This window comes from Myotis nattereri (genome assembly GCF_964212035.1).
Source record: "Myotis nattereri genome assembly, chromosome: 1".
Lineage (NCBI taxonomy): Eukaryota > Metazoa > Chordata > Mammalia > Chiroptera > Vespertilionidae > Myotis > Myotis nattereri.
Genome location: NC_138075.1, coordinates 56123438 through 56137003, shown reverse-complemented (window position 1 = coordinate 56137003; position 13566 = coordinate 56123438). Strand labels below are relative to the sequence as shown.

Here is a 13566-nt window from a genome sequence, read left to right as displayed (position 1 = left end):
CCCCGGAGGAGGAGTGTCTGAATATGAGTTTGGAGTAAGGCAAAGGCTAGAACACTGGGGGCCGGGGTGCCCTCACACAGGGTATGGACTTTAGTCTTCATTTAGCGGAAAGTGATTAGGAATTTTAATTAGGGAATCTGACACACATGCGTAGAGATCACTCTGGCAGTTCTGTGTGAACCAGGTAGGAGACTATGCAAAAATCCAGACTAGAGAGAAGGACCGTTTAGACTAGAGCAGTGATGGATATAGTTGATCACATTTTGAAATTCTTTAAGGTCTTTAGTCATATCCTATTTTATGAAACACTTCTTTTATTCTATGACACATACTCTTCATCAGCGTCATATGTGGAGGGATGATTTCTTGCTTGTGATAATGATAAACTCTATTTGTCTAACTGAAAAAATTTTTTTCAAAGTTCTTTGACCTATTTTGTGTCAAGAACAATATCAATCTATAATTTAATTAAACAGTGTTCTTAGTGTTAAATAAAAGACAGAAATTTAAAAAATCGAAGCTTTTAGATTAACGTCTGTAATGAAGATTGATGCTTTAATGTACTTTTCTACATTGACATGTAAGAATTTGATAATGTTACTTGATTCTTTGGATCAAAACAAAATGACGCAAAACGCTTTTAAATCCAAACTGCTTCAGTAGTTGTCTGTGAAATTTAAATGTGAAGCCTGGGTAAATGCCTCAGGGTGCACTGACCACTGCTTTGGGAGTCCAGTGTGGGGTGCAGAGGTGAAATGGAGCGGGGTGCTGTCCAGGAATAGAAGGCATTCATACACTCCCACATGTTGGAGAGGAAACATTCCCTGCTTAGTGAGCCCTAAATCAGCCATGCAGCCTGCTTGTCCCCACAGGCACAGCTGAGTGGGGCTCTGCTCTTGAGATTAGGTACAAAAATATAAAAAATAAATATATTTTTAAAACAACATTAAACACTAAGCAGGTTTATTGAGAAAAAGGGACCAAAGAAGAAACCGCTCAAAATCTTTAATAAACACAAATAGGAAATGATAGAATCCATTAAGTTCCTCTCCATGTCATTTGTCATCATTAATGAAAAATTACATTTCTCTATTGTTTCATGAGTAGAATATTGAGTTTAGTTAGCCTTTTAGCATAGAGAGAGTTTTGTGTGTATATGTTTATGATTTTTTTTGTTCTTCCTCAAATTCTCTCACATTGCTCATACAAGCAAGGTAATATTTCAATCCTGATTTCTCCAATAGGTAACCACTCCATAAATAATTCTACTAGAAGAGAAAAAAAAAGCCTATGCCCTCACTAGGAGGTAGGATTATGTTCTACATCATCGTATCAGTAGAATCCTGGCTAGGAGAAAAAAATGTAGGTGGGAGAATAGTTATTTGATAAGTTTAAAAATAACATCACCACTTTTCCAAGACACCATTTCATTGTAGCTTTGATATGTAACCAACATAAAATAATTGAGAATGGTTTTGAAGAGAGCCATGGATGTGCCAATTTTTCCTTTATTTGTTCAGTAAATATTGTTAAGTGGCCAACCCTACACTTTATGACCACAGAGGTAGAGTTGTGGGAGGAGGAGAGAAGTAGCCCCTTATGTACCACGGATGGATCAATAGATACAGGCATTCATATCATAAAGGTTCACAGGTACAAAGCCAGTCAAAGGTCACAAAATCCAAACTCTCTCTCTCTCAATTTTCAAAATCCTCAGCACCTTGTTCTTCAGTCTCCATAATCTTAGTGGTTCAGCCTCATCACCATCCTATTGGTACTTTCTTTTCAGGGATGCTTACTAATATTGTTTCGTTTTAAGTGGCAGAGTATGAGGTTTCAGGGAAGTGAAGCCAAAGGAAATAGTGCTGATGACTGCAGAGGGAGCCTTGTTGCAGTTCAAATTAACTTGTTTTATATTATATTATAGTTGAATTAATTTAACATGAGCTACACAGCTTGCAGTATCAGAGCTGCATCTTACTTTGTCATTATTGTCATCCTGCAAATGCACATGCTCTCCGCCTTTCTCATAAAACTGCACAGTCATAGCCATCTTCCTTGTTTCATTCCCAACTTACCAACTCTTAAGAATATTTCCCTGTACTCATTCAAAATTATATTTCACCAAGAAGGAAAGCTTTTTTATGAATAGTAGATAGGGTTTACTTTTTTCTCTACTAAAAATATGACATGCTCTCATTTCCTAAGTAAAATATGAAAATCACCATCTTAAATGTACAGCTGAGCTGTCAAGAAAGTAAGGAAAATCCTCAGGTCCCACAGGATGTGGGATTGCAAATACAGAGTGAAGCAAGCATCAAGAATCACTGCCTGAGGCAGTCTGCTGATCTCAGAAGCCTAGACTTTAGCTTCAGCAGTATGCAGGCCACAGGAGAAAAGAATCGGGCACCTTCAAAAATAAGACTCTGTAGTAGAGATTCTTGCAAAAAGTAGGACCCCAGAAAGACCCATGCTACATTTATTTTTGTGGATAACAGTAAAAGAGGGAATGTTCTCCAAGTCATTTTATGGAACTGGTATAACCTTGGTATTCAAATCAGACCTGGAATATAATAAGAAAAGTTACAGGCCGTGTTCACTCGTTTGTAGATAGAAAATTACTAAACAATATAAGATAGTATACAGCAATGTATAAAAAGACAATATATTATGACCAAGTAAGGTTTATCCAAGATATTCAAGTTTTGTTTAATAGCAGATTATTAAATGTTTAGTAGCTGAATAAAGAAGAAAAATTATATGAGCATTTTAATAAAATTTAATTAATAAGATTTAAACTCATTAGTCATTTTTGAAAAAAAATCCTAGTCTATCAGAAAGACAAATATCTTAACTTCATAATTTTATATAACAAAAACTTAGAGAAAATGTCATGCTTAATGGTAAAACTTACACATTAAGGCCATGAATGAGAAAATATCTCTGTTACATGTAGCATTGTTTTGAAGATTCTGAACAGCACCACAAGATAAAAAAACATAAAAGCAATTAATTTTTGGAAAGTAGGAAACAAAACTTTCATTGCTTGAAGATGACACACACATCTACATAGAAAACTCAAAAATATTTTCAAACAAATTATTAATTTTAATAAGTGTACTTAGAAAAAATACTGGATAAGATTAATATATAAACTCTATTGAGTTTCTATATATTAGCAACATGAGTTATACATGTAATTTGATAAAAATGAAGAACTCAGAATCTTAATAAGAGTATAAGAATAATCTATAGAGATAATCTATTAGGTTATATTTGTGTTACTTATTGAAAATTAAAGAAATTAATTAAAAGCACTTAATGAAAAAATAAATGAAACTATGTACCATGTTGATGGATAGGATGACCCAATGTAAATATATCAATTTTCTCCAAATTGATCTCTAGGTTCAATATAATTATAGAATTTTTTAAATAAGTTATTTATTGATTTTAGAGAAAAAGGAAGGGAGAGAGAGAAACATTGATGAGAGAAACATCAATCAGCTGCCTCCTGCACACCTCCTACTGGGGACCAAATCCACAACCCAGGCATGTGTCCTGCCTGGGAATCCAATCAGTGACCTCTTGGTGCATGGGACTACACTCAACTGAGCCACACTGGCCAGGGCTATCATTATAGAATTTTTATGGAAGACAAAGGAGAAAATAGCTAAGTAATCTTTAATAAAATAAACAAGATAGAGGTATTTATCCTACCAGATAATTAACTGATTTTAAAACTATAGTAATTAAAATAGAGTAATGTTGGGAGATCAAAGTACTTATAAAATTTAGGATGATAATAACTTTTGCAGAAGCGGGAGAGGAATGAGATGGAGGACAGTCAATAAGGAAATAATATTTGAACTGAATAGTAAATACAAGAGTGTTTATTTTTACTTATGTTAAATACTAAAGGCCTGGTGCATGAAATTTGTGCATAGAGGATGGGTCGGGGGATCCCTAAGCCCGACCTGCACCCTCTCAAATCTGGGAGCCCTCCGGGGCTGTCCTACTGATGGCTTAGGCCCACTCCCTGTGGTTCTATGCTGTCTGGGGGGCCTGCTTGGCTGCTCCCAGGTTGCCACGGGTGAAGGCCAAGAAGGCCCTTCTCTCAGCAGCCACCCCCTGGGACTGGAGGACTCCAGCAGGGCTGAGAGGAATGGGCACCACCATCTTGTGGCTATGGGCACCGCCATCTTTGTGTCAGAGTGATGGTTAATTTACTTATTACTATTTTATTAGATATGATGTTACCTACATTGTAACATATGAATTATTTAATAATAAAACTGCTTAAATTTCATGTTAAAATATTAGTATTAAATTATGCTTTATTCTTTTAATAACTACTTTAATATTGGCTCTCAGAAACCTTGAATCTTAGAATTAGGAGAAATATTAGAGGTAATTTTTCCTAATCATGATTCATAACCAAAGTACCAGAGGGGTTTTTAAAAGTATAGATGGCATGGCTCTCTTGAGATCTTTTTAATCAGCATTCTGCTAAACCAGGTCTTGGGTCAGGGGATTATGGGGTAAAAAGAGTGATGATTGATAACGTAGTACTCTGTTTTAAAAAACAAACATGCAGCCGAAACCGGTTTGGCTCAGTGGATAGAGCGTCAGCCTACGGACTGAAAGGTCCCAGGTTCGATTCCGGTCAAGGGCATGTACCTGGGTTGCGGGCATATCCCCAGTGGGGGATGTGCAGGAGGCAGCTGATCAGTGTTTCTCTCTCATCGATGTTTCTAACTCTCTATCTCTCCCTTCCTCTCTGTAAAAAATCAATAAAATATATTAAAAACAAACAAACAAACAAACAAACATGCAGCCCTGGCTGGTGTGGCTCAGTTGGTTGAGCCTTGTCCTGTGTGCCAAAAGGTCACCGGTTAGATTCTGGGTTGGGTTGCTGGATAGATCCCAAGTAGGGGCATGTAGGAGGCAGCTAATCAATGTTGAGTATTCCTCTCTTTCCCTCTACCTTCCTCTCTCTCTGAAATCTGATGATCTCTGATTCTGACGATCAGTCAGTTTTCTAATTCTTCCTCTCCTGCAATATAAGACTTTTTTTCTGTACTATCTTAATAGGCAGTCAATCTGTCTCAACTTGTATATTTCCATTGGTAAGAAGCTCATTAAGCAATTCTACTAACATTATGTTTATATTTTTCAAAAGTGTTAGCAATGAGAAAAAAAGAGAGGTACTTTTTGTATAGCTCTTAGCATTGTGCCTCATGCCTGGCATGCGGTAAAGAATAGAAATGTTACTATTTCTATGTTTATTATAATTATAGTTATTGTTGATGATTCAATTTATAATTCCCTGTTATTTCCCAATTGGTCCTAGTTCTACTTTTTGGAGCAACAGAGGACAGTTCCCTTTTCTCTGCTATGGGACTTTTCTTTAAACATTTAAAGAATCTTATGTCATCTCTGAATTTCTTCTATTTGTTGCAAAATATTAGTAGTTCTTACTGTCTGGAGCTCAGCTGAGCTGGGGGAAAGAGAGAAGCTCAACTGCCAAGCATTAAGAATAGCTGATTAGGACTGAGGCGACCGTTGACTGAGGCGGCGAAACCTGCAGGTTTAGTCCAATAACTTCATGTAGTAAAGACAAAGGTATAGACTTGGATTTTGAAAGAAATGAAGAGAAACCTAAATGAAAATTCAACCCAAAGTACAGCAGATACTGGAGACAGATATGACAGGAAGGAATCAAACTGCCATCACAGCGTTCCTCCTCCAGGGCCTGCCCATGGAGTCAGAGCGGAAAAACCTATTCTTTGTCCTGTTTCTGGTCATGTATGTTACCACCGTCCTGGGGAACCTCCTCATCATTTTCCTGATTTGCCTGGACTCTCAACTCCACACACCCATGTATTTGTTTCTCAGTAGCTTGTCCTTCTCTGACCTCTGCTTCTCCTCTGTCACAATGCCCAAGTTGCTGCAGAACATGCAGAGCCAAGGCCCATCCATCTCCTACACAGGCTGCCTGACCCAGATGTACTTCTTCATGCTTTTTGGAGACCTGGAGAGCTTCCTCCTTGTGGCCATGGCCTATGACCGCTATGTGGCCATCTGCTTTCCCCTGCACTACACCGCCATCATGAGTCCCAAGCTCTGTCTCTCCCTGGTGGCGCTGTCCTGGGTGCTGACCACTTTGGATGCCCTGTTACACACACTGCTCATGGCCAGGTTGTGTTTTTGTGCTGGCAATGTAATCCCTCACTTTTTCTGTGACATGTCTGCTCTGCTGAAGCTGTCCTGCTCTGACACTCAAGTCAATGAGTTGGTGATATTCATCATGGGAGGGCTCTTTCTTGTTATCCCGTTCCTACTTATCATTCTGTCCTATGCACGAATTGTGTTGTCCATCCTCAAAGTCCCTTCTGCTAGAGGTATTTACAAAGCCTTCTCCACTTGTGGCTCCCACCTGGCTGTGGTGTCACTGTTCTATGGTACAGTTATTGGCCTATATTTATGCCCATCAACTGATAATTCTACTTTGAAGGAGATGGTCATGGCTATGATGTACGCTATGGTGACACCCATGCTGAATCCCTTCATCTACAGCCTGAGGAACAGAGACATGAAGGGAGCCCTGGGAAAAGTGTTTTTCAAAAATAAAACTTCTTTTTCTGTATGATGGTAAAACTTAGTATTTTTGCATACTTTTATTAAGTAGACATATTAAATTTAATACTGGGGTAATAATCCACACTTCCTTTTTTGGTGTTGATGTTTTTAAAAGAGATTACATTCTAAACAATTATACAGTAAGTAAAAGAGATGATGAGGAGGTGCATAGTTGAACTCAGAAACAGGATCTCAGTGACTTGTTAGCAAAGTCTTCCTTTTTATTATTGCAGGTGATCCTGAAGAAGCATTATTTAAAAACTTTGAACTGGTCTATGTGTCTCCAGTTATTAAAGCAATAATTTATCATGTGTTTTTTAACCAAAACTCTGCTTTAAAAATATTTGTTCTCCCAAGTCAATATTGAATAAAACACAAACTTCTCACTCTCTTGATTACCTCTGCTAAGCTAGACTTTTTTGTTGTTGACTATAAATTCTTAACATATGTCTTCCTCAGCAAGTGTTCACAATTCTCTCTCTTAGGATTGATTTTGCTGTGTCCCAGTGATTTTGAGTTGTTGTCTGTTAATTTTAATTTGTTTCCAGCAAGTTTTTTTATTTCTTTCTTGATCTTGCTTATAACCCATTCATTGTTTAATAACATGCTATTTAGCCTCCGTGTGTTTGCTTGTTTTTCGGTGTTTTTACTGTAGTTGATTTCTAATTTCGCTCCACTGTGATCTGAGAACATGCTTAATACGATTTCAATCTTCTTGAACTTTTAGAGACTCGTTTTGTGTCCTGATATGTGTTCTATCTTTTTGAATGATCCATGTGCATTTGAGAAGAATGTACATTCTGCCAGGTTGGGGTGAAATGTTCTATAAATGTCAATTAAATCCATCTGATTCAGTGTGTCCTAAAAAAAAAAAAAGAATAAACAAGAGAGTTAAGACTTTCATCCCTTACTGTGATGGTATAAGCAAGAGTCTAAAACCAGAGGAAATGCTAACTCCCTCTGTTTTGATACAAACATGTCATCCTCACAGTTGAGGGAGTCCAGACCAAAGGGCCTCAGCAGCACTGAACCTGAGGGGAGTGTTTGGGGAGGAGGCAAGAGGGAAGGCTCAGGAATAGAAAAGTACTGAGTCAGAGTGGGGTGAAGTGTCTTCAAGGTCTTCTGCTCCTCCCTGAGACCCTGAAGGCACCTCAGATAAAGAAACTAGGAATGAGGCACCAGGGCTGGGAATGTGAATATGTGAAAGAGCACGTCCCACCAGGGACCTGAATTCTTGAATGCATTCTCTCCAGAGACTACAATGCAGTGGCTATGCAGCAGGTCTGATGCAGGGAGGCAGCTTTCTCCCATGAGGACCGCCATGTAAAGCCTTCAGAATTGCTTGTGGTCAGGTTTAAAGAGCATTCATAGGTTTTTAACCAGGAGCCAAACTCCTCACTTACAACCATGTAGAGCAGGGGTCCTCAAACTATGGCCCGCGGGCCACATGCAAATACAAACATTGTATTTGTTTCCATTTTGTTTTTTTTTACTTCAAACTAAGATATGTGCAGTGTGCATAGGAATTTGTTCATAGTTTTTTTTTTTAAAGTATAGTCCGGCCCTCCAACGGTCTGAGGGACAGTGAACTGGCCCCCTGTTTAAAAAGTTTGAGGACCCCTGATGTACAGTATGATTTGGCATGCATGCCCCTCGACTTTCTGAGCAGTCTGTATTGTAGGGCACAATAGCACAGGAAGGGAGTGTATTGTAGTAACATTCCAAAATCAGGGCACCAGTGAGGTGACAATGCAATCATTAAATCAGCTGAAATTACAGCTGTGCTTCTGAGAATTTATGACTGGCATAGGATTAAGCTAGGCATATCTAAAGACAAATTTCTCCAGCTGAACTATTAAGTTCTTACTTTGAGGGATCAGGGCATAATTTAATTATTCTTTTTAAAATTTTATTTTTCAATTACAATTGAGATTCAGTATTATTTTGTATTAGTTTCAGGTGTACAGCATAGTAGTTAGATAATCATAATACTTTACCGAATGGCCCCCTTTGATCTTTCAAAAAACCTCCATATACAGTTTTTACAATATTATTGACTATGCTAGGGGCCCAGTACACAAATTCATGCACCTTGAAAGGAACTGTGGGCTGCGATGCTGCGATAGGCACAGGAGTGGGTCTCAACCCATCCTTCATGCCATGCCTGGCCCCTCCTTCTACAGCCCTGGACCCCTGTCTGCTGGCAGCCCCACTCCTGCCACTGCCGCTCCCATGCACTGATGGCGCCAACCCCGCTCACACCCGCTGATGGCTTGGAGCGATTGGGGCCAGTGCCAGCAGCAGGTGCGAGTGGGGCCAGCACCATCAGTGAGTTCGAGCAGTGGCTGCTGCCCCAATCACCCCTCAGGACTGGGGGGAGTTGGAGAAGCCCTCAGGGGCGATTGTGGCTGGCAGCCGCCACTTGCACCCACTAATGGCGCCAAGTGATCGGGACCAGTGCCAGGCACTCGCAGCAGATGTGCCTGGCAGCTCTGGCACAGCTGCGAGTGTGAGTGGGGATGGTGCTGGCAGCAGGTGTGAGTGCCGGGCGGGACTGCTGTGTGTGGAAGCAAAGAATTTTCAGTAACCACCAGAGGCTCACCCCAATGACAGTGACCAGCGCCCCGCCTTGTTCTGGTGCCCCTGCCCACCTGATCCACCATCCTGCCGCTGCCAACGCCCACCATATTCCACACATGCACCATGGTGGTCAGTGCATGTCATAGTGATCGGTTGTTCCAGTTGTTCCACCTTTCGATCTATTTGCATATTAGCCTTTTATTATATCGGATTCCCTATACTACAGTATACTGCATCTACTATCATCTGAGATAACAGAATATAATAAAATCAATGATGCAGTATTAATGCATAACAGATTGGTTTTGTAGATAAGTCAAAACTTAAAGGTACCAATAATCATGATGTTGTTATGCTCTTTACAAAAACTAAAAAATTACCATCCTAAAAATATCAATATATTTCTGTGTTTTTTTGGGAGTCCTCTAATAGTATTTTTTCTTCTCCTTGTGCTATTCATTCACTTGTTCTGCCTAATAAGTTGATCCCCTAAGACTCCTACCCCTCATTCTCCAATCAAATTAAGTGTCCATTTACAGGAATAGAAGTTATTGCCTATAATAGCAAGGGCTTGGTTATTTATTTTTTCATTGGACTTATTCTGAACTCAGTTTTACCTTCTTAAAGCAGTTTGATGTAGCATAACATCCCTAAAAAAAAATAGTGATTGAAATTTTATATTGCCTCTTCAGACATTCAAGTGATTGATAGTTATGAAAGCACGGTCCATAAATCAGTGTTCATGGTATTTAAGGGCTCTATCACCTTGTTTTTACTTCCTAAAGAAAAGCAGATCATCCTCACAGTCCAGCAATAAAGCAGAATTAGGTAATAGGTAAAGGAAATGCCTGTCAGATATGATTCTGTTTAGACCAGACAGTAAATTGGGTTAAAAAGGTATTTGCAGCACTTGTCAACAACTGCAAGGTAAAAATGGGAGTTTCATGGTGTTTCTTTCTAATAGAGTGATTATAAGGACTCAAATCTTACTATGGTCAAACAATAAGATCTGGAAAATTACAACAAAATGAAACTACAAGGAAAAGGCTCTTGGCTTATAAAATTGCTCTGGCAAGAATACAATTCATGAATGTCAGAAGCCTATAATGTGGTGACCTAGGTTATGTTTATTTGTACCGGGTTTGTTAAAATATAACCTGCTTCTAATAAAAGCTGAGGTATCTGAAGTAGCAAGAATAATTCGGGCCCTAAATAAAAGTTATAACTAAAATTTTTAATCTCACAGTATCAGAGAGGGAACATTCACATCCAATGCAATGAGCCAACTTAAAGTAGCAGTGGCACATTATTAATATCGATGATAGTTATAGTGATGATGGTGACCATTTAGAATTAGAGAAGAGAGGGAGGAACCAAGATGGTGGCATAGGTAAACACTGGTACTCACTGCCACCCACAACCACATAAAATACAACTACCATACAGAAAAACAATCATTCAGAATTGCCTGAAATCTGGCTGAATAGAAGTCCTACCCATAGAGAAGTAAAAAAGTACATTGAGACTGTTAGGAGGGGTGGAGGCACAGAACAGGATGATCAAACACACACATGTGGTATTTTTTTTAATTGGGAGGAATATCTCTGCTGAAGATATCTCCCATCAGAAGCAAGGGGTCCCAGCTCAGGGTTCCAGAGCTGGGAATAGATTGTGGCAGAGTGACGTGGAGGCTACTAGAGACCCAAAGAGTTCCTTTTAAAAGGCCGGCACACAAACTTACATGTCCCGTTCCCTCTGAGCTCTTGTGCTGGGCGACAGCATTGAGGGATCCAGGGACATACAGGGAGAAACTGGATTGTCTGGCATCAGGGCAGGAACTCCAGGGTGGCTTTCTCTCAAACGGGGGTGCTTCAGGGGTCATTGTTCCTGTGCTGGGACTTCCCCTGTCACAGACCTCACAGCCATATCTGAATTTCCATCAGCATGGCTCATACTGTTTGATCTACCCTGGTGATTCCCTGAGACCCTTCCCCATCCAATTTACAGCCTCACCCATGCTGTTTACAGTGGGTTTTCCATATAATGGTCTATCCTGGCTTAGCCTTCAGACTTTCCTAAAATCTCTCAAACAAGCAGCTCCTGGTATCAGTGTGCCCTATACCTATCAATAAGAATTCCAAGACCAAGCACTAGTACCAGCCTGCATTTCTTTACAACTTAACCTCACCTAGGCACTTCCAAGCCCAATATAAGTAGCAGCCACCTGCAGATCTCTTTTTAGTTCCTGCTGGGTGGCCCCAAGCAGTGGATGACTTTTCACCTCCAAGGAGTCCTTAGAGCTAGTGCACCTGGTGGACAGCTTCAGACTATGCCAGATTACAATTCTACATACCCACAAGCAACACACTCAGGGATTAGACTCAGTGAGCACCAAAGATCCACTGAAGCAAGTGTTGCTCCATACGGTGTCTCCTGCACAGCAGCTCTTCCACTGTAGACACAGCTGGTCCTCGCAGCCAGTTGATGTGGAGGTCAATTCCTCTCAGTAATACCAACAGCAATAAAAGCTCAACTATAAAAAGACTGTGCACACAGCCCATGTAGCAGCACACCTAGAGTGCTCAGCTCAGGTGACTGGGGAGGCTGAGCCACTGGGCCTTCCAGGATACCTACTACACAAGGCCACTCTACCAATTCTAGGAAACATAGCATCTCTACCATCCATAGAAACAAATACAGGAAAGCAGCCAAAATGCGGAGACAAAGAAACATGTCACAAATGAGTGAACAGGAAAAAAATCTCAAGAAAAATAAGTAAATTAAATGGAAGCAAGAAAACTACTGGATATAGAGTTCAAAACAATGGTTATAAGGTTGATAAAGCTTCTTAATAAGAGCTTCAAGGGACTTAGTGAGACTTTCAAGGATCTTAGTAAAAATTTCAAAGATATGAAAAAAGACCAGTCAGAAATTGAGCATAAACTAACTGATATAAAGAATAATTTACAGGAATTCAACAGTAGAGTAGAGGATTCTGAGAATAAAATCAATGATTTAGAATATGAGGAAGCAAAAAACACCCAATCAGAAGAGCAAGAAGAAAAAATAATCCAAAAAAATATGAAGATAGAGTAAGGATCCTCTGGTACAACTTTAAGAGAACCAACATTCGCATTATGGGGGTACCAAAAGGAGAAGAGAGATAGCAAGATATTGAAAACCTATTTGAAGAAATAATGACAGAAAACTTTCCCTACCTGGTGAAAGAAATAGACTTACAAGTCCATGAAGTACAGAGAGTCCCAAACCAGAGGAACCCAAAGAGGCCCACACGAAGATACATCATAATTAAAATGCCAAGGGTTAAAAATAAAGAATCTTCAAAGCAGCAAGAGAAAAGCAGTTAGTTGCCTACAAGAGAGTGCCCATATGACTGTCAGCTGATTTATCAACAGAAAATTTGCAGGCCAGAAGCGAGTGGCAAGAAATATTCAAAGTGATGAATAGCAAGGATCTACAACCAAGATCTACCCAGCAAAGCTATCATTTAGAATTGAAGTTTAGATACAGAGCTTCACAGACAAGAAAAAGGTAAAGAAGTTCTTCACCACCAAACCAGTACTACATGAAATATTGAAGGGTATTCTTTAAGAAGAGGAAGAAAAAGAAGAAAACAGATCAAAATACCAACAAGAAAATGGCATTAAATACATATCAACAATTGAATCCAAAAATCAAAATAAATGAACAAGGAATCTAATGAATAAAATAAACTGATGAATAAAATAGAATCAGAGGCATGGAAATATGGGACAGACTGATGAATCTCAGAGGGAACTTGGCGGGGGGGGGGGGGCGGGAAGGAGACAAGGACAGGAAGAAATTAATAAAAAATATTATATGTGTGTATGCATTACCTATGACACAGACAATAGGGTGGTGAATATCTGGGGTGGGATGGGAACCAGTGGAGGGGAGCAATGGGGGGAGGGAAAGAGTGATATCTGTAATACTCTCAACTCTTAGCAATAAATATTTTTTTAAAAAGAATTAAAGAAGAGAAAGGATAGGTGTGAAGCAATAAAGAATAATGATTAGAAGAGGGAAAGAAGGAGAAGAAATTATAGAAACAGAAATATGCCTACTATAATTTTACAGTTAACCAAGTATTTGAGAAGATGGGATAATCTGTATAAGTTAAGTATCCAGGTAACTAAAGCACCTATTAAAGATACCTAAATAATTAATATTTTATTAGAATAAATTTGATTAAGTATCTTTCTAACAAGTAAAACATACATCTCTAACTTCTTAAAATATTCAGAACATTACATTTGTCTTTTCTTAAAATGGCTCAGGTCACCATTGTGATAAATCCCTGAT

General features: G+C 39.2%; 2 protein-coding genes across 2 annotated transcripts in view; both read left to right on the top strand.

The window, feature by feature from the left end:
• UNC13C (unc-13 homolog C) overlaps nucleotides 1–13566 on the top strand; it is a 709455-nt gene that overhangs the window by 357079 nt on the left and 338810 nt on the right. The window lies entirely within an intron of this gene.
• Nucleotides 5542–7499, top strand: LOC308520902 (olfactory receptor-like protein DTMT). Its single transcript, XM_081093595.1, has one exon. The coding sequence runs from the start codon at nucleotides 5666–5668 to the stop codon at nucleotides 6650–6652; it is 987 nt and encodes a 328-aa protein (XP_080949721.1). The 5' UTR covers nucleotides 5542–5665; the 3' UTR covers nucleotides 6653–7499.